The 27,915-nt window shown below is 36.6% G+C and overlaps 1 protein-coding gene across 4 annotated transcripts in view; it reads left to right on the forward strand.

The window, feature by feature from the left end:
* Plxdc2 (plexin domain containing 2) overlaps positions 1-27,915 on the forward strand; it is a 375,390-nt gene that overhangs the window by 257,513 nt on the left and 89,962 nt on the right. For all 4 annotated transcript variants that reach the window (XM_029470939.1, XM_029470933.1, XM_021154114.1 and 1 more), the window contains 4 exons: positions 6,117-6,235; positions 16,656-16,755; positions 25,379-25,474; positions 25,737-25,818. In XM_029470939.1, the coding sequence (XP_029326799.1) occupies positions 6,117-6,235; positions 16,656-16,755; positions 25,379-25,474; positions 25,737-25,818 (397 nt within the window). The remainder of the gene's footprint in view (positions 1-6,116; positions 6,236-16,655; positions 16,756-25,378; positions 25,475-25,736; positions 25,819-27,915) is intronic.

Here is a 27,915-nt window from a genome sequence, read left to right on the forward strand (position 1 = left end):
AAAAGAGGGGGTGTGACAATAAATATTCAATGACCAAATAAATAAAAAGCTTAAGTATTTAACATGAATTTTTACTTCTAAGAATTTTGGAATCACTAACACTTAAGATTAAAGTATTTTCTCTTCATGAAGTAACTTTTGTGTGATGGCCAAAGAATATATAATTCCCATGATATGATAAAGAAAGCTGAGTTACTGCTATGTTACTTATACACAAAACTACTTGAAATACTACACAGTTTTAAATGTCATAGTAACTTCCTGTCATAGCCTTTAAGTTGACTGTGTAGGATCACTGACATTTGCTATAGGATAGGAACAACTTCTTGAGGGGGAGAAGTCACAGAGTTTCTTCTAAAATAAAAGCATAGTATATAAAGCACCAATTTTTAAGGCAAGTTTTAAATGTTATAGATAGCCCAAAGGATTGCAATCTATATGAATCAGGAATATTAATATGCAAAAATCTATAAAAATAGTATCTTTCATTAGAAAAATAATTGGTTAGTTCATACATAGCAAATCAGATAGTACAGTTCATTTTTGTTTGTTTGATTGATTTTTTTGTTTTGTTTTGTTTTGTTTTTGAGACAGGATTTCTCTGTGTAGCCCATGGCTGCCTGGAACTTTCTTTGTAGATCAGGCTGACCTTAAACTCAGAAATCTGTCTGCCTCTTCCTCCCAAGTACTGGGATTAAAAGCATGCACCACCACCACCCAGAGATAGTACAGTTCTTAACAGTGATCAGTAACCTGATCAAGCATAGACTCAGAAGAAAAGGGGAGCTACTTAATACCATTAGTTTATTCTAGTTATGCTTATATATTGAATATCAAAAGATTGATTCATTAATGATCAGGTGATTTAATTATGATTCAGGGAGCTGAACACCAATCATGTCTGGGCTCCTCCATAAACTACGGTGGATGGCTATGAGTTGGTTTAGATTTTTCGAATTTACTTACTTTTAGCCAATGGACCAAAGATAGGGGAGAAATATTGTTAATGAGGCAAGGAAAATATGGACCTGTTTAGAAGTAGTTTTTTGCGGAAATTCCAATATTCATTGTCAGGTTATCAGCAGTCCAGTCCAAAACATCAAACCGAGATCAGTAGCAGCCTTTCAGTCTAATTTGCCAACACCAAGCACAAATCAGTAGCAGCCACTCAATCCAGAAGAAACCATAAGGCTTCGCCTAATTGGCTCGAGTCCATGGAAATGGCAAGAAGCAGCCAGAATACCACAAGAAGATTTTTGGTGTGTTTTCCTCTATGAAGTTATGACAAGCAAAGATCAGTGAAGACCAACTAAGAGTAGCAAGGAGAACCAATATAAGAGTTTTATTGTCTGTTTGTTCAGTTCTACTTGTACTTTTTCCAAGACTTACATGTCTGCTTCAGCAAAACATCCTCTCATAAGACAGCTTCCAGATAAACATCATTGACATAACTGTGTCTCCAATGAAACCAGAAATTTCCACTTCAGCTATCTATGCTTAAATATCTTCTAAGAATCCAGTCAGGAGGGTCGTGATGGGAAGTAGAGCTCCCAGCTCTCTGAACGATAGGCTAGGTTCTTTAGCAGCTGATGATTTTCTTTTACTCCATCATTATTCATTATGATGAGCAGAAAACAAATTATAAAAGACACCTATGCTCACCTGTCTACCATTATTGTTCAACCTCAGCACTATTCAGTAAAATTTGAAATTTAAAACCTTGATCTTCCAGTAAACAAAACTAATAGAAATATTTAGCAAATTTTAAAACTCAAAGAAGACATTTATGCTAAACAGTATTTCCATTAGTATTATTCAGAAACACGAAAATAAGCCACTCTGCCACTCTACAAAGTAAGTGTTTTTCCACGCTGTGCTGTTTTCAGCCATTATTAACGGTATGGTAGAAATATCTTCACCCTGGAGAGATGGCTCAGCTGTTAAAGGCTAGGTTCACAACCAAAGACATAAGTAATACCTTCACCAGAATTTGCACTGAAATGCTTATTTATATTCACCTCTCCTTTTCACAAAGCATATGAAGCCATTGTATTTTCTTGTATCAAATCAGAAATCCCTTGAAGGTAATAAGTATCCTTCCCACATTATAGGAGAGGAAGCAGCTGCGTGCAGGTGAATTGTGTCCCTGGTAGGAAGAGAGACTTGGAGGCAGTTAATGGCCTACCTTTACCTGTACCGCAGAATCTGGCAGAAGGTACACAATCAAAACTGAGTGAAACACACATGGCAGACATAAAAAGACCCTTGCACATGTAAAATTATTGAACATGTAAAGCTTTTAGCTATCAGTGTGTGTTAACATTTTCCAGATTTAAAGCATGATATCATAGACACAGTGATAACTGTAACAAAGAGAGCTATCACCTCTACCCATGAAAGGGCTGATTATTTCCTTATGGGTAAAAGTCCCAGGGTCAAGTTCAACAACGTTTTGATGTTATTTGTACAATTGTATCTCAATAGAAACATATTTCTATTCCTTTAAAATCTTTTAAAAATTAATATATAGTTAATCAAAATACTTAAAGTAACAAGACTATTTAAAATTTTCATCTAGCTCTAGACTCATTCTTAATGCCAAGAATGAATGTTATTAATTCTACCATAAAGAAATGATTTTGAAAAATCAGAAAGCAGGTAAATTTTGTTAATAAGTACATTTTATCCATCTAGTTCGGCCCGGCTCCAGGATTTCATATATATGAGCCTCCCTTTGGGCTTCACAGCAGAAGGTAGTCCTTCAACAGGTCTCCACCTTGTAGAATAATATGGCAGAGGCCTTTCAGGATAGTGAGGAGTAGCAAAGACTTTTATTCTCATATTGTTGCTCATTTTTTATTTTGTCACCCACCCCAGTCCCTGAACAATTGTCTACATGCCTCTGAACCTGTACTCTCTGTCACATAAATTTTGTTTTGTTTTGTTTTGTTCTCTTGGAATTGATTTCTTTAAAAGAAAACTCTAGTTTAAGTACCACATTTTCCCTCATTCTTATAGCCAAGTGCAATCTCTTGAGCCTTTATTGGCTCTTTATTAGCCTTTATTGGCTGCTCCCTTGCCACCTTATCCCATTCTTGCTCACTACCCTACTCAAGTATACCTGGCTAGTCTTCTCTATCAAACCAATGTCTACTGACTACATGACTGTCTTCATCACATCTTACCATGTTGACTCTGCTGATCAGATTAGGAGCTGTGTGATCCACCAGCATTGTGGATGAGACGGAAGGAATGAGGGAAGCATTGTCCAGAAAGCAAGCTGAGTCACCTATGGAGGGTAGGCAGGACACACAGGGTTATAAGACTCTGAATGAGAAGTATCATACTCTTAGCTTCAGCATCACCTGTGAAGTTACTAGATATACAGACTATTGCTCTACCTGGTGACCCAAGCTATAATCCTAGCTAATGGCGAAACCAAGATCATAACCTGCCAAAAATATAGCATGAGTTCAATGCTAGCCACCCTCAGAAACATAATGAGAACTTGTCTCAAAATAAGAAGTAAAGACAGGCAAATTTTGAAAGCCAAACAACCACACAAATTGCTTAAAGTCACTGGCATGGAGTTGAAAACCTAATTCAAAATGTGAAGCTGGGCAGGACAGTTGGAAGCATGGGGGCTGTAGGACCGGATTTATAGGTTCACAGCTCTGCTTTGAAGTTGAATGGTCAGGTTCTCTGAGACTCATGAAACCACTTCTTTGGGTTCCCCTCCTCCCATAAGGATTTGCCTGTAACTCATAACTTTCATGTGCCTTGAAATTTCTAGAGTCCCTTTGAAATAAAATTACAATTTTTGACTTCTCACTTCAGAAAATCAATTCTGTAGGTAGATAATAATCCATATTTCAAAATAAGCCCCAAGTTGTATTGATATGGGCTATTCAAGCATCACTCTAACAGTTCTGATATAAAGAGTTTTGTGTAATGTGTTAGATCCTGAGAGCATATGTGCATATATGTGTGCATTAAATATAAAATATGACACATATACCTATACACAATAGATATAGCCAAATATAAAAACCAACATTTAGAACTAAAGAAATGTCATAGCTGTTCATGGTCTATTTTAAGAAAGCATGATGTCCACAATATCAAAGCATGAATTCTCATTGGTGACCTGAGTATCTATTACTGTTTCAAATTCATGTTTTGCCTCCACAGTTTCGTAGTAAACATGAAAAGATTGAGGCACCCGAGTAAGATGTACACAAAAGCAGCTTCAGCCTGTGTCATTCTACAGAGCCTGGGGAGTCAGCCCAGGACCTCCTAAGCTGCTCCTGGGTCTCCTGAAAGCAAAGCAACAAAGATGGAAATATAGGCATCAAGGAGAAGCAGTCTCATCATTTTGTTAAAGGGATCTTTTCAATAGAAGAGTAAAATTACATCTTGCAAAAGATATTTTTATGTCTTTTATATGTAAGCCTGGCTTTTGTGAAGATTTGTGAAGATTGTGATTTTTTTCTCAGCATTGGTTAAAAGTATCTGAAATCTATTCAATCCACCATGCTGTTTAGAAAATGGCTCATGGAAATCTAAGGAGATAGCATTCATTTACATTCATGAACTTGCTAGAGCAAAATTCCACCATGCTGAGCAGGAGCCACATTAACTGCAGTATGACCTTATGTTTGATTTTCTTTTGCTTTATTTTTAATTTGTGTGTGTGTTTCTGTGTTTGTGTGTGTTTCTCTCTCTCTCTCTCTCTCTCTCTCTCTCTCTCTCTCTCTCTCTTAGCTTGTGAGATATCACTTCAATCAAAGGATTCAAATTAATACCAGCAAAACTGAAACAATTTTAAAAGTGTACCTCTATCCTCTGATAGGATATAAGAGCATAAGGAGAAGAGAATCTGTGTGGGCTGTCGTAGAAATTCTTATTCTGAATCTAATTATAGTGAAATTTGCAGAAGTACAAATTGTTAGATGCATCTTAAGATAGAAGATAAAAGACTTGTGAGTGTCCCCAGAGTCAATGTAATGAATATCAGTGTCAGTGTATGAAATTGTTCTTGAGGGAGACTAGAGAGATGTAATGGGTGAAGGCAATTCACGATCCCTAACTGAATCATTTACAGATAAAGGGCACTCTAATTTCAAGAAAGCTCACGGATTGAGTGTTAGTAATGTACAGTCTTGTATCCATCTAGTTTTGTTTTCTTGTATTAAAAAAAAAGTTGAGGTGCTGTAATGAGATTTCACAATATACAGAGGGGGGAAAACAGAATGTAGAAAAAAAAAAGCCAGCAAGATGTCTCAAAAGGAGGGGTAGAGAATACCTTTTGAGGCTAAAAATATTCCCAGTAGAAAGTTAAAGAAATCCCCAAGGTTCCAGAGGAAGGGAGAGGTCTTCTCAGTGGGATTCTCTCTGTCCAAGAGAACAGGAGTAGAGGGAGCCCTGGCTGTTCTTTCCTGATCACAGACTTCCTTGAGTAGGTTCCAGTGCTGTGGGGCTTAGAAGGTGAGTTAAAAGCCAGCACCGTGTGCTCCAAACTGTTCTTCCTCTATAGCCAGCTGAAGTCCTCTGAGGGAAAACATTCCTTGGGATAGCTATACATCCTTAGGCTGGCTTTTCTGTAGGTAGTCACATAAGTAGGTTTTCCCTAAGTGGTCAGCTTCAGAAGTGGACAGCTTGGCTGCCCCATCTATAATAACTAGAATATTCACCAGACTCAGGTGTCCTTTCTTTCCTTTTGAGACAGGGTTTCCTCTTATAGCCCTGCCTGTCCTTGAACTCACTCTATAGGCCAGGCTGGCCTCAAACTCATGTAGATCTGCCTTACTCTCCCTCCTGAGTGCTGGGATTAAAAGCAATGTACCACCACTGCTCAGCAAGCTTAGATTTTTATCAAATATTTAAAGTACACTCAATCTTTAAATGTATATACATATGTATGTGTATGTATATATGTATGTATGCAATTTTGTATGCCAGATAGTATTTGGAAACAGAGTCCCAGTTATCCATTTAAAGTTGAAATAGCACAATGTCCTGATTTGACAGATTGATACATGTACATATGGCTGCTCTTTCAGAATTGAGGCATTTAGCTTTCTCCTGTGTTTCTTCTTTCTCCTGTTGGGTTATAGGCACAGCTCTTGTTGTCCAGTGGGACCATGTCCACCTGCAGGATAATTACAACCTGGGAAGCTTCACATTCCAGGCCACACTCCTCATGGACGGGCGCATCATCTTTGGATACAAGGAAGTAAGTGACAAATTAAAGATGCCTCTTCCCATTGACCATACCCATAACCTTTCCTTTGACTATTGAAATATTATTGTTATGAACTTCTGATCATTTTCTTACTTACTAGTTCCTTTTGCTTAATCAAGTAACCTTTTCTTGTACTGAGCATGTGGGTTAAGATGGGGTTGCTTCTTCTGTTTTGTATTCTGATATCATTAGTTTATGAGCCATAAAGTTATGAAATTATTTAGAGTATTAGGAAATAATAATAAGGAATATCTAAGAAAGAATGATTATTTTTAAGGACGTTTTTATTCTTTGGTATTTATAATTTTAGGTTTAGTGGAGGTCTGGTGTGCTGATTTCTTATTTTACTCTGGTCCCCAAATATTAGTTGATATGAAAATGGTTGATTTTAATACTGAGTTTCAGGAAAGTAATGCCTATAATTTTCACAAAAACCTAGTAGGAAGAATTAGTAGAACCTTCCTGACCAAGAGAACAGGAGAAATTAAATTATATCTTGTTTCATATTAACAAACTGACAAAGAATGAACATTTACAAAATTGTAACCTTAAGCTTTGTAGAATGTTTAGAATAGAATAGCAGTGCATTTGATTTCAGACTTTGTTGACAGTATAATGACGACTTGCTAGATGAAGAATATATGGGAAAAGGTAACAAGAACTATACATGTAATTTTAAGGCAGTAGTGGTTACAAGAATTATTCTGACATATAAATTATTAGTGGGCATGTTTGCCATATAGTTAATTTTAATACAATTTTATATTCTGACATCATAAGCATTATGCCACTTAATTTTCTGTAATTATTGAATATTTTATACTATTATAAGAAATAGTTAAGAAAGAAAAATTTTAAAAGATGTTTTAATCTATATCTTCTTTTAAATTTAAGGATGCTTTTTAAGAATCCCTGATTTTCAAATGGTTATGATAATAAAAGGATTCATGGTGACCATCGTTTCTGAAATCTATGTATGCTATGAAGTTGGCACTATAAAATTTCACCTAAATGCAACAACTTTTTAAAAGCAACAATTGTCACTTCTTTTCATTATTTGGACAAGACTTGCCACTCAGAACTTTATTTGCTTGGGGCACTCTGCAGATGCAGAAAGATAGAGCAGTGCCTTGCTCTGCATTGCTTTGTCCAGGGATAGGTTTAGCCATCATTGTACTAAGATACAATGCACTTAATTCCAGCACCTTCCCTTGAAGCTGGGAAGAGTTCTGAGAGAATAGTTCTTAGAAGAGAATAGCCGCATTCATTCCCAGAGTTTATTGTGGCCTAAGGGATTTGATGGAATGTCTGCAAAACATCTAGAAATGGTTTTGATAGTTTTAATTATCACTGTTGGTTTAAACCGTTTCTGGAAAGATCAGGGTCAGAAAGTCTGATGTGTTCCCCCATACCCACCATCAACATTGTCAAAACAGAGACTCCTCTCTTTTTCTGGCCTCATTCTCTAACTGCTATGATCAAAATTGCCATGTTTATTTACACTGTCCTTAAGGACTGTCTCCCACTGCAGAGTCCAAGGCAATTCTTTTGTTCCTTCTCTGTTCTCAGTTGGCATTTTAGAATGTTTTTCATCTTTGTCCATTTTAATAAAAAACAAAGTTTCCTGTTGTGGTTTTCCTGAGTTCGCATAGGGACTTGTGAGCTGACAGACAGTTCAATGTTGCCTGACTTTCAAGACTGTGTCAATAACTCTCTACTCTGGCCTGTGAGTTCCCAGAGGTCTCTACCTAGTATCTGCTTTTCTATCCTTTTTTTTTTCAGAAAGCAGTTTCTCTCTTTTTATTTCAGATCACTTTCTGTGTGTAAAATGTCCTTCCAAAATTGATGTAGTTGACTGCTAGAATAGTTGACTTGTCTAGCATAACCAAAGCCCTAAGTCCCATCCTCGGAAAGGCACACACACATAAAAATCTTTCTGAATTTCTTTTTTGTAAATGTTTTCAAAATAAGAGTCACTATCTAGAGCTAGGGAGATGGCTCAATTGGTAAACTTCTTACTATGCAAGCATGAGGATATGAGTTCGATTCCCCAGAACTTGGGTTAGAAACAAAAACTTGTAACTCTAAGACTGGAGACATGGAGACAGATGAATTTCTAGGGCTCACTGACCAACCAGCCTAGTCTAGTTGGTAAACTCCCGAACAATGAGAAATCAACTCTAGAAAATGAGGTGGCTGTCTCCTAAGCATGACATCTGAGCATGAGGTAGGCTGTCTCCTAAGCATGACATCTGAGCATCAACTTTGTTCATCACACACATTGCACATGAGTGTATAGTGTCCCTCTGAATTTGGGAGTAGCAAATTTTCACTTCCAAGGAAAATAATTTATGATCACATGACAGCAAGAAATACTGCTCTTCAAAGCTTGTCATCCTTTACAAAGTTCTTTCACATGTAGATCCAGGTGTTCAATAGTTCCTGGATGTTTCATCGCTTTTCTGTAGCATCAAAGCATCAACACAGAAGTGAGCAATAAATGCTGGGGGTTGATGGTTCTGTACAATACATGGTGACTTTATTCCAAAGCAAACCAAATGAAAGAGAGTAAATGATGTACTTAGACACATGATTAAATAAAGGATAATTTAGAATTAAATCAGTTTATTTGGTGTTCCTAGTTCCTTGATCATTTTCTTTCCAAAGGGACTATGCATATCACTTATAAACCAAGTCATTTGTGTTTGCAATAAATTTTGTTGATATTTACAAGTTAGAAATTCTTTATATTAGGTTCTATCCAATTGTACAAATACAAGCATAATCAGAAGGGTATTCCAGTTAGTCTGTAAAGCCATCATTGAAACAATAGACAATGTGAATAAGAAAATCCTGTGTATCTTTCCAGAATCAAGAATGGAAATTGTAAAAAGAGAAGTAAGCACAAATAGCTGTGCCCAGTATTGTTCTTTACAAACTGAGGACAGCTTTGCTTGATTTTACTATGTTTGGGGAAAGGGAGAAGAAAAAAAAATCTTCCTTACATAAATTCACCAAAAAAGAACTTGATTATATTGTAAGTTAAAACTAATACTGTATGTCATGCAATACATTTAATTTCCATTGCTGTCGTGATTACATATGTTATTTACATTTCTCTTAGTTACCACTGGCATATCAATCACCCATACCAACCTCGCAAATGGCCCTCCCATTCTGCCAAGTTTGCAAATATTCATTTTTCCAACAGCATTCATTTTTTCATTGTTCTGAGTAGATAAAGAATTATCATGAAATAACCAAATCCGTTTCCACTTCCCATAATAATCTTGCTTCTTCTGAGATTGCATTAGGGAATTGCTGCTTTTCCCTAAACTACAATAGGTATATATTTGCACATAGCTCTCACTGGTTCATCAGCACTGTCAAGCTCTTCTTTGCAGCTGTACTGCTATTAGCAGCCTAAATTCCCTCAGACAGTTTTTTCCTCTGAGGTGGTAGGCTTGCATTATTCAACCAAAGGTTCGAAATCCTATTTTGAATAAGAACCAGGTTCTTGTTGTCACCTGGTTGCTTATTTAGCTAACATCAAAACAGTTTACTTAGGGCTGAACCAAATTAGGAAAAATGATTTTTGTTAAAAGTAAAAAATCACCCCCCCAATACTTGATCATGTTCCCCCTTTCCCTTCCCCTCTACTACCCCGGGGAAGCCCTGAATGCCAGCTGAATGAATGAAAGTGTGTAACCTCAGAAAGTGAGAGGTGGGGGAGGGGAGTTCTAGAAAGTACCAGACACCTGGGAGTTGCAAGACTCTCAGAACACAAAGGGATGGACCTTAGATGAAATGCCCAACATTGGGCAGAGGGAACTTGTAAAGTCCACCTGAAGTAGAAAGACAGGGCATCAGGTGGAGGGATAGGGTTGTCATCCCACAGTCAAAAACTCTGACCCAGAATTGTTCCTGTCAAAAAGACAGGGACAAAAATGGAGAGGAGACTGAGGGAAAGGAGTTCCAGTGTCCAGCCCAACTTGGGATCCATCTCAAGGGGAGACTTCAAGACCTGACACTATTACTGATGCTATGGTGTGCTTACAAACAGGAGCCTAGCATGGCTGTCCTCTGAGAGGCCCAAGAAGCAGTTGACTGAGACAGATGCAGATCCTTACACCCAATCAATGGAGTCTATTGATAATCTCACAAGGAAAATGCTTCCTCCCAGCAATGTATTATCTCCAGAGTGTGTCCTTGAAGCTGCTGCTGTCTCAGCAGGTGATGCTGGCTCCCCTGCTACACGACCTTAGTGTAAAAGCTTCTCTCACTGCCTATATCTCTTCACTAGAACATGGGCTAGACAAGAAATTAGAAAACAAAATGATTACTTATTATGAATTATGGACTTTATCCTTTCTACTTGGTAAATTCATTTAAGAGATAATGTTGGATACTAAGTTATTGTAATGCAATTTAAAAACCACATACATGGACATCACAGATAATAGATACCCACACAGCTTAGGAACAAGCCTTCACACCAATTTTCTCCAACAGCAAGTCTTAGAGGAGGTTCACTAAGGAGAAACGTGACTATTTATTAGGTGAAATCACTGACAATCTCTTCTACCACTGAAGTTTTTAAAACTGATATTCCTCACTGTGGCTTTGACTACTTCTTCGGTGGAAAGCATAGTTGATTAATAAGTCACCAAGGCCATCCAGTTCTCGGTTTCAGAGAATCCCTTTTGCAGTTATTCTTTTTTCCTTTGAGGACTATTCCTCTTATTTTAGCTATGATGACCCTTCATGCTTGGCTATAGCCTGGAACTCTTAAAGATTAACAGTTGTTGAAGTTGTACAATTCATGAAAGAAAAATATAGAAGCCTAAAAGTACTCAATGGTGAGAATTATCATTTAGGTATAAAGTACATGTCTTCTATATTGGTTGCTATATGAATAAAAATGTTTGATGTGTATAAATATAATATAAATTATATATATACACACATATATAACCAACAAATTATAAATGTAAGTAGAAAAATTATATGTATGTAATTTCATGTGTGATATATACACATATATCACACATATATGATATATAGCACACATACAGAAATATATAAGTATATAAGTATGCATATATGTCTATACATACATATATAACATATGTATATATAATATATAATTAATATATGTGTATAGACAATATGTGTGTGTATGAGTGTGTAGATATAGATCAATGTTTGGAAAGTCAGGAAAGAATAAAAGCTAAGCCGGGCGTGGTGGCGCACGCCTTTAATCCCAGCACTCGGGAGGCAGAGGCAGGCGGATTTCTGAGTTCGAGGCCAGCCTGGTCTACAAAGTGAGTGCCAGGACAGCCAGGACTACACAGAGAAACCCTGTCTCGAAAAACCAAAAAAAAAAAAAAAGAATAAAAGCTAATGAGAATCTCATTATGAAACATGAACATGGAAAATATTGACAAAGATAATTCCCTGAATTTTAATATATGTGAATTATATTTCAATTGCTTTATTATTATTATCCCATCATTCATATATTGGGATATATATCTTTAGTTATCCATATTGGAAAGTCCCTAATGTTTTAAACTTTGTATTTCCTCTCCAAATGTAGGAAAGTGATAAATTGAATTGTTCTGATAACAGATACAGTGGGTAAAAGAAATAGTGAAAAAATAGCAAAATAGGAAAGAAAAATTAACACTATATAGAAAATCATTTTAGATTCAAGTTATCTACTCTATTGTTGATCCTGTCCATGCCAGGTTATATTGCTCTCAGGACCTTTGTGTGAGCCTGATGATGCTTCTTGTGTCTATGTTTGTGTGTGTGTGCTTCTTTTGTTATTTGTGGTTTCCTTTTAATGTTTTATGGCAGGGAGGGAGTATTTTTTCCTAGAGTACTTTTCTTGACAATTTTCAAAGCTATCTACTCTCCCTGCCCTGACATTCCACAGCCTAAGAACCCCTGGGTCCTTGTGGTTAAAGCCATGAGTCACTCCACCTCCGTCCTCAAATACGACATACTCCCTTATTTATCCTCAGAACATGTTTCAGCAAGATCCTTTATCTGGCTTTCTTCTCAAATGTAATACCTACCCTGGTGTGAGTGTCCTGAGGCAGGAAAAACAGGCTCTGCCACGTGGGCACCCAATGCCTTGTCTTCTTTCACATGAAGTGGTATCACTTATTCACCAGTTCAAGGATAAGTCACCTTTAAATTGGAGTATACACTGGTTGTTTGTGAATTTTATGGTGCATGAGGAATGCATGAAGTTTGTTGCCAACATATAAATATTAGAAAATTACAAATTAAAATAATCACATGTGTTTTTCTTAAGGCAAATGAAACCTAGGAATCACCAAGCATAGATTTCAATAGTGCAAAATAGAGAAAAATGTGTGCATCATAGTTTTCTCTTCGTAATTTCTTCTTTCTTGTCACTCAAGGTCCACACTAACTTGTGTAGAAATAGTCTCAAGTCCCACTTTCATTAAACAAATTGATTTTATTTATCAGCTTCACTTGTTTATTTATTTTCAGGGTTTTCAACAGAATATGGCTATGGCATGGGTCATCCCGCCTTTTGTGTTTGTTTGGTTTGGTTCTGTTTTGTGCCTTGCTATCTTGATGTCTTATAATGCAGGTCAAATTCTTATTCATGCTTTTTCCTGACCCAGCTCTCCTTGTGCTGGTATGCAGGTATATACCCCTATATTATGCTACAAAATTATCTTTAAATTCTAAGATAATTACAACTTTGCTTTCACATAATCAATTTTATTGATGATATATGTAACTGTAAGATAAAAGGAATTATAATATTTGTGTGGATCATTAACATATTCAGGAAATCAAAAGGATTTTGTATTAAACTTAAATCTCTTCTCTTTTAATATAATTATAGGGAATCTTTTTTACTTTAGGTAATATTTTGTGAAGAAAAACGAGTTTGAAAATCTCTCTCTCTCTCTCTCTCTCTCTCTGTGTGTGTGTGTGTGTGTGTGTGTGTGTGTGTGTGTGTGTGTGGGGTGTGTGTGTGTGTGTGTGTGTGTGTGTGTGTGTGTGTGTGATTTCCTACTGAATAACAGAAATTTGATCTGCCATTCTAGGAATAAAGGGTAGAAAACTAAAGGTTCATACACATAAAATGTTAAAATAGAAAGGTCAGGTCTCTTGAGGACTTTTTGTCGATGTTTCTAATATTACATTACTAGGTACCCTATTGCTGATTAGCAAATGGACAAAATTTAGTTTCCAGTAATTCTTTCCATTTCTGATAGTCACTCCCTTAATTTCTGATGTAAAGTCATCTTATTAGAGACAACTTCTTCAACTCTCCTCCTTGTAGAGGAAAGTCAGACCATACTCATCTTAAATGTGTCATTATGTCTTGTGTGTCACCTATTAGCTGGGAGACTGACCAGCAGTGAGCTAGTCAAGAATGAACTCTTCTTGGAAGCAAACAAAACAAGGCAAAACAACAAACATACCTTTTTCTTGATTACATAATAAATTAACAATATAACCTTTCAAGACAGTGACAAGGACCAAGAAAGGAACTAAAAATGCCTACTAGCACTTGCTACAAAATCATATAGCAAGGAATATGGACAAAAGAAGACTTGAATTGAGCCCATGAGTATAATATATCCACACTAGGAAAAAGCAGCAGAGGGGAAGATAGACATGGAGGTAAAATAAAAAGGAAGAAAGTAAAAGAAAGTAAAGAGACAGAGAAAAACAAAATGAAAATAAATGAGGCTTGAGAAGGGAAGAGATGGGAAAGAGGTAGAAAGTTGGAATGTATAATCTGGAGGTAAATTGCTCAAAGGATGCAGGGACTAAGACATGTGACCCAATAAACATGGCCTGCTGTGTATACACAATGTACATTTCAATACAGTAGGACCACTCAGTTGATGGCATTGTTAATTCCATCCTGAAAATTGTAGAAGAAGAAGTATTTTAACACCTCAAAATTATCTGCTACTGTATCCCATAACTCACAGTGTTGCAGACTGGAAAAAATGACCAATGCCATCAAAGAAACTTTAATGTTAATTCTAAACTTTTCTTTAAAATATAATTTTGCAGAGAGGTTTTGATTATATGCCTATATGCTTTTTTTCTTTGTCAGATTGGGAGTTTATTTTAAGTACCAGTAACATTATGTTACTTCAAAACCTAGAGTATAGATACTGGGCACTAATACAATGTGTATGTTAGTCAACTTTTGTCACTATAAAAAAATATCTGGCATGAATAAATTGTAAAGAAAAACCAGTTATTTTGATGCTCTGTTTTAGAGATCATATTTTTAGGTAGTTTTGTGTACTCCCATATACCTTCAAAATCACATTATGTCCCCCAAATGACGTTTAACTTCTAATTATCCTTCCCCTACCTTCTCAGTGCTGGATTACAAGCATAAATCACTGTACCCTTTATTTTGGTACTGATAATTGAAACTTAGATGGACTTCATGATTGCTAGGCAATCACTCAACCAATTTAGCTATGTCCTCAATCTCTTATTGATTGTTCCAATCCAGAATTAGGTAAAATCTTTGCCTTTGGTTTCTGGTGCAATGCCAGATGGCCATGCTGGAGAACCCACAGAAGAACTAAAACAAAAACAGAAACAAAAACCAGCTACCTTATTAGCCAGACAACAAGAGGAAAGAGGAACATATCTCACAGTCTCCTGGAAGATAAGGCCACAATTACTTAACCGTATCCCACTAGGCTTTACCTCTTCTCAAAGATCCATCACTTCCCAAAGTACCACCCTGGTGACTCGCCTATGACACATAGTCTTTTAAGGGACATGTAAAATCCAAATTGTTGAAATGCTTATGAAAGAAAGGTGATACATTAATACTGAGCCCTTATTTCTAAGTCATAACATGAAATATATCACCTTACATTGTTATGAATGGGGAAAGCTGTTATAAAATTTGCAATAGTCAACCCTCACCTAAAGGATGGAAGAATGTAACTGAAATCATGTGAATGGGAAACACCATTCCCAAATGTGATTTGAATATGATTCCACAAAGTCCCGAAATAAGATTATCTGTCAAGTTCAACAAAATAGCCTTTGACAATTCCAGGATGTCACAGGAAAAAATAAACATCTTTCCTCCAGTCCAGCTTCCTTTCCTCATATCCCTACGCTGCTTATTATGGCTGGTACAGGAACATCACATTAAATATGTCCTTCTAACAAACTTTACTTTAGTGTCTGTAAAAGTCAGTTGATAACTTTTCAAGAGTCTATTCCCACATTTTGAGGCCAGGTCTCTCTGGGTCCATTGGATCCTATCTTGCTGGAGGAAGATGTGTACCATTGTGTCACATTTTTTGCATGCATTCAGGAGATTAAAACTCAGGCTATCAAAAACCAAATATTTTTACCTTACAAGATGTTTCCCTGGCCCCTCAGATACATTTCTTATTAAACTATCCATGGATAGCCCCAATCTTTCTACTGGGGGATTTTCTAGTGCATTTCTCCTTTTTATTCCCTGACATGTTATTGAATATGGGCTTATTTCTGGGTTTTTGTTGTTTGTTTCTTGGGGTGTGTGTGTGTGTGTGTGTGTGTGTGTGTGTGTGTGTGTGAATCTAGTAATAAATACAGTAAGCCTGTTCAGTGGAATCTTTCCTAAATCCAGAACTACAAAGAAGTTCTAATTTGGAACTGATAATGTTTCATGTATCAATGTGTCCTAGGCTTTCAGCTGAAAATATAAGTATGTGCCATATCACAATCTTTAGCTTCCTTAACTTTCAATTTCAGGTTATGAGACCTGAGAAATTCTCTATCACCTTATAAGTTTTCCTAGGCACTTCCATTAAAAAAGCTGCTAGCATTACACCTGATTGACTTAACTATACATTTAAGCAGTCATGCATTATATGATTAGTATGGTCATCAGTGATAGCATGATTAAATATATTTTATTAATATCCTTATTTTTAATAGGTCTTCATGTTTATAGACTTGTAAACAGGAGCTTATATTTTTTATAAAATTAAATATAGAATAAAGTTTCATATGAAAACAAATAATAATAATAATAAATAATTTCTCTTACAGAAATTACAGTCAGTATGAGTCATGGTGTACTTGTGCATGATATTTTCATAGCTCCTAACAGCAATAATATCTCTGAGAATCTATTTTTATCACTATCAATTTGCCCAACACATGACCTGATGCTTTCTGTCACTATATCTCATTGTTAGCATTAAACAGATGTAATTTGAGACATTGACATCTATTTTCTGTGAAATACCATGTTTGTTCTCTAGTCACTTATCTCTATTATTTTATTTTATTCATTAAATATGATGAATACACCCCTATGCCTGAGTACCATTCTGGTCTAATACATAGACATCTTCTGCTTCTTTTCTAGATCCCTGTCTTGGTCACACAGATAAGTTCTACCAACCATCCAGTGAAAGTCGGGTTGTCTGATGCATTTGTCGTTGTCCACAGGATCCAGCAAATACCCAGTAGGTAGAAGAGGGGTAATTAAGAGCAGATTCTTCTATGGGGTTCAATTCTAAGAGCAATGACCTCAAATGGGTGAACTTCAGAAAAACTCACTACGCTAAAGGTTACTTATTAATTCTATTATGCGGTTTATATTAATAACTCTGGTTGGGTTGTTCTATCTCCATTACTCCTGAATTGATAAACTTAGTTAAAGAGAAAAGACAAGGTCCATATAAAGACATTTAAATGTGGCTGTTTTTAAGACTCTGGCATAGATGCTCAATTAAAGAGTTCTGTACTAACAACAGCAGTAGTAGCAAAATGGTTGTAAAACAGTGACAATTATTTAGTTGACAGTCCTACAGTGTCCCATATTTGTTTATTAACTTTTAATAATTTTATGAGAAAAATGGTTTGTGCCATTTTATAGTTAACATGTTTTATCAAACCAGGGAATTTAAGCAAATAAATATATAAATGAAACTGCATCTACCAGAGAAGACACATCTCTCCTTTTTGAAAATAATATTTTTGCTGATGCTGTTTATAATTTGTAGAGTCAAAAGACATTCATTGTTTGCACAGTTGTTCATGAATTCTGCAAATTAAAATGTTGCTAGGGATATGCATAGGAGTAGAGAATGCACTTAGTATGTGCAGAGGCCCTGTATTCATCAAAGCATCAAAACAAGAAAGAGAAAAGAGAAAGTTTTTGTGTTGGCTATATTTTGTGTGGTTCTGACCACCTTCTAAATGTTCTGATAAACCTCTTCTACTTTACTGCCAAAATAACCCTTCGGGTGCAAATCCTGGGAACGATTGTTTCTTCCCTCAAATATATTTATTTAAAGCAAGGAGTAGTAGAAAAGTTCATTTAGGAGGTAGATCATGTAGCTCCCCATTTTCAAGTCCTTCCTTTATTTCAAGCCCTTCCTTTATTTCATTAGGGGTTGACTTAATTTATCACATATGTACACTGCTTGGAACAGACTTGAAATGATTTTGTTTAATTATGTCATCTCTCAATTGCAAGAAGTAAATGGAGTGGAAACTAGGCTTTCCAAAGAGATGGTGTGACTGCTAACATTCAAGGGTTCTCCCAGCACAAGATGGCTTTTTATTTAAGTGAAGATTTTACTCAGTTAAGAACACGTATACCCTCCATCGGCTCTCTCCTTGTTATCTGAGAGACTTCAGTAGGTAATATTCAAGGAAAATATTAAATCAAAGCAGATTTTTCAGAAAATTAATTGCACTGAGAATAAAGCAAAGATGCATTCGTGTGTGTAAGGCAACATAAAGGCTTCCTGAGAGAACTCTTAAATAGGAGACTGAGCCCTGGAAAGTCAAGGTTGCCACTGTTGGGAGAGGATGTCTGCACATTCTCACTCTCAGTTAAATCAGGCATGACTCAGTCACTTATTCTTCGAGAAAAAAGGAGAACTCTGGCTTTGGCTTAATCATTGTTTCTTTCCATCTGTGGAAGGGGCTTATGTGCCACTTGCTCAGAAGGCAATGTATCCCCACAGCCATCCTGATACACTGGTTTAGAAAGAACAAATCCACCAAAGAACAAAATATTATATTCTAGAAAGATCTTTTAATATGTGATATTGTATTTGTGTTTTTCCTGATCAAATGACTGTGCTTAGAATTAGGCTCCTAAAATGTGATTTAGGAAGCAGGCTCAGGCTGTAAAATGATCATTTTATGGGAAAGAATTCTCTAAAATATTTATATTTTTCATTAAATAAATTGGTCAAATCCTGGTGAACCTTTTGAACAGATTCTGTATGCTCCTAGGATTCAGTATTCACTTCACAAACATTACCAAGCCTTAGAGCTCAGAGCCACTCCGTTCCCCAGCAGCTGCCTACTTGGAATGGCACCCACAGCTCTTGTTGACCTTACTATTCATTCTGCAGGAAAAAAATATTAGCCAAGAAGAAATGGAGTCTCTAATGCTCCCCTCCTCATGCTGTATCAGGCCATAATGAAACATGGGAATTGATGTGTTCTGCTTTATAATCATCCTAGGAGCAGGAAAATGTTACTCTCTTCAACAACGTATCCACACATTACTGAGTACAGCAGTCTGCCATATAAGCTCCTGTATAAGAAAAGCACAGTTGAATTTAATGATCAGCTAAAAGAGAAAATAAATACACACTTTTAAATGTCAGAATATAGAAAGCACAAGGTTTCTGTAATACAAAGCATGACCACTACCCCCATCCTCTAATCCTAGAAAATAAGGTAATCTCTAGAGATTCATTAGTTACTGCTACTTATGCTAACAGAATATAGGTGAATATTTAAGTCCCTTGCAAAATTATGTTAGGAAGTCTCACTATTGGGAACAATCCCTCTGTAGATTTTGTTTCTCCTCTTCTCACTGAGTGTATTTTGAGAATAAGCAATTATTAAACCAAGAAATGGGTAATTTTCTTCATTTCATAGTTAGGTTAACTCTCTAGTGATTCGTCACAGATGTCCCTTTCATGTTAACATTTGCTAACGACGTGGACTTGCTTCTCTCTCCTCACACTTAGTATTCCAATATTCAATTTTAACTTCTGGGGCTGACTGACTTTCTTCATCCAGCCTCACTGCCCCCCGCCCCCTCCCCTTTGAGCTAAACAAGGAATTCATTTCCTGAAATAGAAGTAGAAAATTCATAGTTTCCTGAAAAACAAAACCAAAGGAACTTAAAACTGTGAAACTTATTTTAACACACAAATAGTTTTAGCAAGGAAGCTTAACTATATAGCTGCTGGTCTGCCTGAAAGTTTTCTATCACAAACCCTGAGAGGGACAGTGTACAAATCTCTTAGCATATGTCTGTCTATGCTTTTCCTCATCAATATTATCTGTCACTTTTTAAGCTCTTTTCTATCAGTAATTCCTATGTCAAATATGTTGACCTTGCTTATGCTATCCTGTGCCTTTGTTCTATTATTATATTACACATCTCAATGAGGACACCCTCTAGTGTCCAGAAAAAAAAAAAAAAGAAACCTTCAGTTAATTTGTATAGCAATGTGTCTCAAAATTCCCTTGTATTTGAGCTCTGGAAGACATTCATTTGTACAAGTTTTCACATAGGAGTAATATTTTCCCATGTTTGGAGACATGACAACTGTTCCAAGGAGTTAGTCATGATTATGTAAAACAAGCTTTAGCTTTAATTCTCAAAGACATGATAGCAGAGCAGCACCCTGACCCAGAGCGGCTCCTTCCTTGTTCACCAGGTTCTACACGACCGGAAGCTTCTTCCATATGTAAATGTGACAGAGACACACTTCTATTTGCCTACTAAACCTGAAACATTAGATTTTACATTATACTTAATTAATTAATTAATTAATTTTAAGTTCAAGAACAACATGTGACAAATGGATGCCGTACTAGACATGGCAAAATAAACTTGTGCCTACATATATTTAAATCAAATTTTGACAGCCATGTATAATATTTACATAAATATTATTTTCAGTTTTAAAATAACTTAGGAATTAAATATGATTGATGATGAATTTTCAAGTATAAGTGTACCCATTCAACAGTAAATTTGAAATAATACATAAATAATTACATAAATAATAATTTATAATTTTGATTTGATGGTAGGGTACAGTCATTTGTAATTTAACAATTATAACTTTTGATGTGAGATGGAAAACACAAACAATTGTGTGATTTTTCTTTCTTCTAAATTATTTCACAGTGCTTGCATTTCAAGTGTTCCAGAAGAGCCTCATTTATTATTTTCAAAGTCCTCTCTTAAGTTCACTTAGGCCAGATCAGCCTATAAATCTGCAGTGAATGGTGTAAGCTGATCTCCATTCTATCCAAGTACAAAGCCTTTCAAAATTATTCATTCTGTAGAACGGAAAATTGCTTCCCTTTGCAGCACTGTACCACTAGCTCCTTTGATTCTCAGGCATTTGCTATCTCACCAAAGGGTCAATATGTGTGTGTGTGTGTGTGTGTGTGTGTGTGTGTGTGTGGTGTGTGTGGTGTGTGTGTGTGTGTGTGTGTGTGAGTTTGTGTGAAAATGTTCATCTGTGTGTGTAAAAGAATGTGTTTGTATGTATGAGTAAATATGCATGAGAAAATGTGTTTTTGTGTTTGAATGTGTGTCTGTTTCACTATCTGTGTGCTTGTGGCATATCTTCTGTGTCCATACAGAAAGCATAACAGGACAGGACATGTGTATCCTCCGCTGTCACTCTCTTCCTTATTACTCTGAGAGAGCCTGTCACTGAACCTGAAACTTGGCATTTCCTAGAGACCGGTTGTCCAGGCACTCGGGGATGTGTCTCTCTGCACACTCCCCAGAAAGGCTGATAAGCAGCCAGCCACAGCCATTTCCTAAGTGAGTGGTGTGGAGTCAGACTTATCTTTTGTGAATTATGCAAGTGCTCATGCACTATCCAATCTCCCAGCCCACAGAGGCGAATTTAAAAACAAACAAACAAACAAACAAAAAAACCCCACAGAACACAGAATTCGTTGGATGTTAGAAAACTCTAATTCCCCTATACTGGGGCATAGAACCTTCACAAGACCAAGGGCCTCTCCTCCCATAGATGATGGACTAGGCTATCCTCTACTACATATGCAGCTAGAGCCATGAGTCCCACCATGTGTTTTCTTTGGTTGGTGGTTTAGTCCAAGGGAGCTCTGGGGGTACTGGTTAGTTCATATTGTTGTTCCTCCTATGAGGCTGCAAACCCCTCAGCTCCTTGGATACTTTCTCTAGCTCCTTCATTGGGGACCCTGTGCTCTGCCCAATGAGCATCCACTTCTGTATTTGTCAGGCACTGACAGAGCCTCTGAAGAGATAGCTATATCAGGCTCCTGTCAGCAAGCTCTTGTTGGCATCCACAATAGTGTCTGGGTTTGGTGGTTGTTTATGGGATGGATCCCCAGGTGGGGTATTCCCTGAATGGTCATTCCTTCAGTCTCTGCTCTGAACTTTGTCTCTGTAGCTCCTGAAATGGTTATTTTGTCCCCCCTTCTAAGAAGGATCCAAGTATCCTCTCTTTGGTCTTCCTTCTTGCATTTCATGGAAGTGGGAGTGGGTGGGTTGGTGAGCAGCAGGAGGGGGGAAGGGATAGGGGGTTTTTGGAGGGGAAACCAGGAAAGTGGATAACATTTGAAATGTAAATAAAGAACATATCTAACAACAAATAAATAAATAATAATAAAAATAAAGAAAATATCCTATAAAAATGATATTTTTAGGGTATGAAAGGATATGAATACAAAAGTTGAACAAATTTTTATGTATTATTTGATTCCCAAAATACTCAATATGACTAATATGTTTGATGTATAAAATGCATTTATATAATTAAAAAAATTAAGAAAAAAAAAGAAAAGAAAGCTCTAATTCATAAACCTTAAACATCTGAGAACTTCTCTAGGGATGCCATAAACAAGAAACTTCTCCCTTGGAAACTCAGTTAAACTATTTCATTTAAATTTTTGTGTCTTCACTGACTTTTCATCTGAGCCCAAATATGCCAAGCAAGACCAAGTTTTTTACTTACTTAAATTGCTTTTTGATTTATTCACAGTAGTGAATTTATGTTGGTTATAATATAAAATCTTAACTACCATAGAAACAATTTTAACACAAGGTTAAAGTGCAGGCATTTGCATGTTCCTTTGCTCAATGCATATTTGCTGGATGCTGAGTGGGACAGAATAAATTGAAGTAAGTAAGCAAGTGTGAACATAAAGTGTTCTTATATCACTCAATCACTAAATGTAGTGCTTATCATTGAAGACCCTTCTCAGTAGCTGCATTATTCCATAAAGCAGGGGGGCACATGTTGATATCAATCTTTGCTGAAATTTGCTACCCAGTTAGAATTGTGCTTGTTTGTTAAATTATAATTTGATACTATATGCTTCTTTTACTTATATGTTTTTATTTCCCTCAAACTTTTACTATCATTTTATTAATTGCTTCCCTCAAGTATTTGTTTAATTTACACCTACCTACTACACAAGGATCATTGTTATTTTAACCAGCTTGGTTACCTCAACTTATAAACATGCTGGCATGTTAATTTTCCAACTGAATTTTGATATTGAAAACTTGCTTCTCAGTAGTTTGGACTAATGTGGTATAGAACAGACATCTAAATGATTGAGCCCTAAATGCTATCCACTCTTTTGAGTTTGTTTTGGGTTTGTTTTGTTCAACACTTGATTCTAAGGTTGAAAAACAATCATACTCTGTTCCACTAATTTCCATTTCGTGACGCGGTCATCTCTTTTTCTCTCTCTCTCTCTGAAAGAAATAATATAATTAATGGCAGGAGCCTAATGACACTCATGATTTAATGATATGAGATTTAATGACATGAGATTTAATGACATTGCAAGTGGGCATTACATAATCTTTCTCTAAGTCTTCGGAACATAGAGGTGTACTTTTCTAGGACCTGGAGAACTATGACACAGTCTGTGAGGATGCCACACTGTCTTCCTCTGCCAACCTTGATTCTAATTCTCTAGGCAGATAACTCCTGAGGGGGGCCAGGAAATGAAGCATATTTAAGCATCTGACTGGTGGTTGAGGAACAAAGGGGAAAGAAGTGTGGTTCTTTTCCCATAGGGCTGATTTCCTTTACACATGAGAAATTAACTGATAACACGTGACCCTTAGGCGTACGCAGTATCCTAAATCTTGCAATATACTGAAAGAACGATAAGGAAGTACCCAAGGTAAGGTATAAATGAGCACTTACTTCCGGGCCAGCCAGGTTTATGCTGTTTTATTTAATGTTTGACTGACAATTTCTGAAAGTACAACATAAAAAAAAACCAAATTTCATAGCTAACACATTAAAATGTTTTTCTACGTGCTTCATTTTGTAACAACTAATACCAAAGTCTGTTACTATCTTATTGGGTGGGAAACTTCTAACTGTTGAAATAGTATCCTGGTTTTTCTTTATGTTTACTTTCCCTGGGCCTCCATGCTGTATATGAGCCTTATGATGTACGGGACTTACTGTTCACAAGTCCTGAGTAGCTGGTCCTGAGGACTGGGATCAATTTGGACTGGAAAACAAATACATGATATAATCATTTGGAGCCAATCATTGAGCTTGGGAAATGCAAATAAGAAAATGGTAGCAAAACATGTGTTGGACAATTCCAAGGACTATGATAGTTAGTAAATATTAGGATAGGGCAATACAAGAAGTTACCATTATCTTCTCTCGTGAATATTTGCTTTGAATGCAGGAAAACAAAGAAAAAGAAGCCACTGGTGGGGGTGGCTGTGGAAAGGGATAGGAGTCGTAGAGTTTCTGTGTAAATGAACACATTGTTCCTACCCTGTTACTGGTCATACTTTCTCAAGCCAATAGTGCAACATTTACACATTGAATCATATTGCCAGAATATCTCCATCACTGAACTGTATTTTCTCTTGGTGTTACTCTGTTAAACTTTATTTTGTTTTCTAATTTGTAAAGGCCATTCATTGATAAGTATTATAGTCAAACTTAAATTTTTCTAAAAAAAATTGTAAGATAGTAATTGAAGGAATAAACATTTATTGTGGCTTACTTTCTGGAAGACGCATGAGCTAAATACATTTCTGAAATGTTTTTCATTTCATATGAAAGCTACCAGCCTTGGCAGGGCCAACCAGTGAGTAAATCCCTAATGAGTTGGTTTTTTTTTTTAACAGAGTCCTCTCTCAAATGTGACAGAAGCAACCATTTGGAAACTGTCCTTGACTGTCAGGTCACCAAAACAAAATGATTCTCATTAATTTTAGCCTTGTTAAAATCATCTCCTGTAAATAGTTGATGACTGTACAGGCAATTGAATCCCCATCCTCACTACTGCCACGAGCTGAGGTTTCCAAAGCAGAATATGAATGAACAGTGTACTGACGTGTTAAAATCAGTGAATATGATGGGCATTTCCCACGTGTCTGCAAAACACACAGGAAAGAAATATATTAGGAATGCATGCTAAAGACAAAATGTGATGATCTGATTCCTTACTTCAAGGAAATGTACATCATCAAGAAGTGATTATTTTTTTCTAAATACTGAGGAAGTTTTTCCTTCCTCAGTTATTAATGATTGAAGAGAATATATATGATTCTTTCAATTATACCAAAAATAAATTAATTTGATTAGTCTCTTTAAACATTGTTTTCCAGTCTCATGAGTAAGACGAGCTTTTCAGTGAGTGACATAATGAATAAAATATATATACTTTCTCACCTAGGACAGCTTCAATTTAAAGTCAGTGAAGAACAAGATAATTACAAAATTAAACCCCTATATACTATACATATATAACCAAAAGTGTCTTTTATCAATTCTGTAGGAAGTACAGATTGTTACATATGGTATTTCCCTGAGTGAGCAGGCCTCCCACTCACTCTACCTCCACATGATTGACCTTAGAGGATCCTTGATAGGTTTCCATATTTTGAAGGATTTGACCCATAGATTTTCAATGGCAAAATGAAACAATTAAAGCTGATGTGGCTTTGTTCAGGAATGGGTAGCACTTGCATGTCTATTATTAAGATGTTCTTGCTTATAACTGGAGAAATATTCAAAGCTGACTCTCCTCTTGTTATTTTTATAGATGTTCGAAGAAGAACAATTTATGAATATCACCGAGTAGAACTACAAATGTCCAAAATTACCAACATCTCAGCTGTGGAGATGACTCCACTCCCCAGTAAGTCAATTTCAGAGAGTGAGATGGGAAGAATATTTTTCAAGTTTGACAATCTGATCTGTTTAATAAGTTGGAGTTATAATTATTGTGTTCAGCACATAGTCCTAGTCATGCTTGTCCAGCATGAGACTCCTGACCCTGGGTGTGCACAGAGGCAGGTGTGGTCTTTAGTGTGGCCTCTCCCCTCCTCACTGTCCCCTCCTCACTGTCCCCTCCTCACTGTCAGTGAGTCTTGATGACGCTGTGCTCTCCTGTTTCTTAGCATGTCTCCAGTTCAATGGTTGTGGCCCTTGTGTGTCCTCGCAGATTGGTTTCAACTGCAGTTGGTGCAGCAAACTTCAAAGGTAAAGCAATAATTTATAAATACCATATTTTATAACTTCAGAAAGACTTGTTCCCTATAGACACTAAGAGATAAATTTTGTATAGATCCTGATTTGCATCAGTGTGAATATGTGTGTGTACATATATATATATAGCTAGCTAGCTAGCTAGCTAGCTAGCTAGATAGATAGATAGATAGATAGATAGATAGATAGATAGATAGATATTAGATATGAACAAATAGGCATAATTAGACAGGCTAACATGTAAAACTAATGTGCTTGTAAAAAGAGATTTCAATTTATTCTTTTGTCAAATGATTAATATGACTAAGAATATCCATAGTCCATAAGACCAGAACCTGATATAGATGTATAATTTTCTACAGGGATTGATGAACATGCTAAACCTTGGTCATAATTTCATCCCTTATTCTACAGAAAACATGGCATGAATTACGTTTTCCACAGCAGTGATATATTTCAGTAATCAAATACACATTCTTAAAATTTTCCCGATCAAGTAGCTGAATGGTCACTAGTCAATAGTACTGATGGTGGCTGAAGTTGACATCACCTGGCCATCCAATGATTGAAATGTGTGTGTCCCTTTAGTCTTGTACTCTAATTGACTTGAAATTTAAAATGGGTAGGTTACTTGTGTCAAAAATATTTACTGTTTTTCTTCAGAGGTAAAGAAGATTGTTCAATCTCAGGGGTTTTAAAGAAGTTGGAGAGTGTGAGATATATTTAACACTGAAAGCAGATTGCTGCTCCTCAAAATAATGGATGGACATACTCTGAGCACAAACTTGAATAAACTAGTCAGATTGAGCTGACTCAAGGAGGATTGCAGCTCAATGGTTTGTTTCTGGGGAAAGCAGAATGCATTAGTTCTCCAGAAGAACAAATGATGAGAATGAATATAAATTATAAAAAGGGCCGTATTAGATTGGCTTATGCAATAGAGTATAGGGAGTTCCACTATGGATGTCCAATGTTAAAGGAGCAGAGAATCCAGCTATTTTGCCTATGATGCTGAATGTCCCAGTAGTCCAAGTATGATTCTGAGGGCCTAGGTATTATTAGAGAGCAGCTGCCCTTTGTGTATGATCAAAGGCAAAAGAAGCTTGGATTTCATGGTAACAACAGAAAACACTATAGGGTCTATACCTCACCACAAACCCCAAAGGCAAGCAGGCAAGCGACCATGATTTTAATAAGATCCTAAGTGCCAGGGCTGGGTTATTACCCCACTTTTAATTATTCCTGGGAATACCCTCTCCAACCAGCCTGGAGGCATGTCTCATAGTTGATTTTAAATCCAAGCAAATTGACCATTGGGGTTACCCAGTATGCACGACTGTAGAAGATTAATACCGAAGACTGCTAAGAAGTCACTTGGGCCAGGTGTAGTGGCATACACCTTTAATCTGAGCACTTGGGAGGCAGAGGCAGGCAGATTTCTAGTTCAAGGCCAGCCTGGTCTACAAATTGAGTTACAGGACAGCCAGGGCTATACAGAGAAACCCAGTCTTGGAAAAAAAAAAAAAAGAAGTCACTTGGTTCATTGAACCATTGTGCACATCAAGTATGTCCAAGGTGCATGAAAAACAGTAATGAAGAACAGGAGCCCTGCACCCAGGTGGAGTTACAGCCTCCATCTTTAAGAGTCTATAAAAAGCCAACTTCTCCCTCCAGATGATGTTGCTTAGTGGCTTGCTAGATAGAGGAGAGATGCTGTCTTTTCATTCATTTGCTGCAGCATTTCTACCATGCTAAAAGCATGTTAAAAGACATGTTAAATATTACTGAAGGAATAAAGAGAATGCACAATTTCATGACAATAAGAAAATTTTTATTTCATTTTATTACTTTTATTTTTTTTTTACAGTTCATTCATTACCTCCTCCTGGTCTGCCCTTCCACATTCCACATTCCATTCCTCCTCCACCCCGGCCCACCCTCTCCCCCTTTTCCAAGAGGATTTCCTCACTCCCCACCCTACCCCCATCTCCAACCTACCAGGCCTCTCCACTCCCTTGGGCCTCAAGTCTCTCAAGGGTTAAGTGCCTCTTCTCTAACTGAGGCCAGACCAGACAGTTTTCTGCTGTATAT

The sequence above is a fragment of the Mus caroli genome, chromosome 2, assembly GCF_900094665.2.
Source record: "Mus caroli chromosome 2, CAROLI_EIJ_v1.1, whole genome shotgun sequence".
Taxonomy (NCBI): domain Eukaryota; kingdom Metazoa; phylum Chordata; class Mammalia; order Rodentia; family Muridae; genus Mus; species Mus caroli.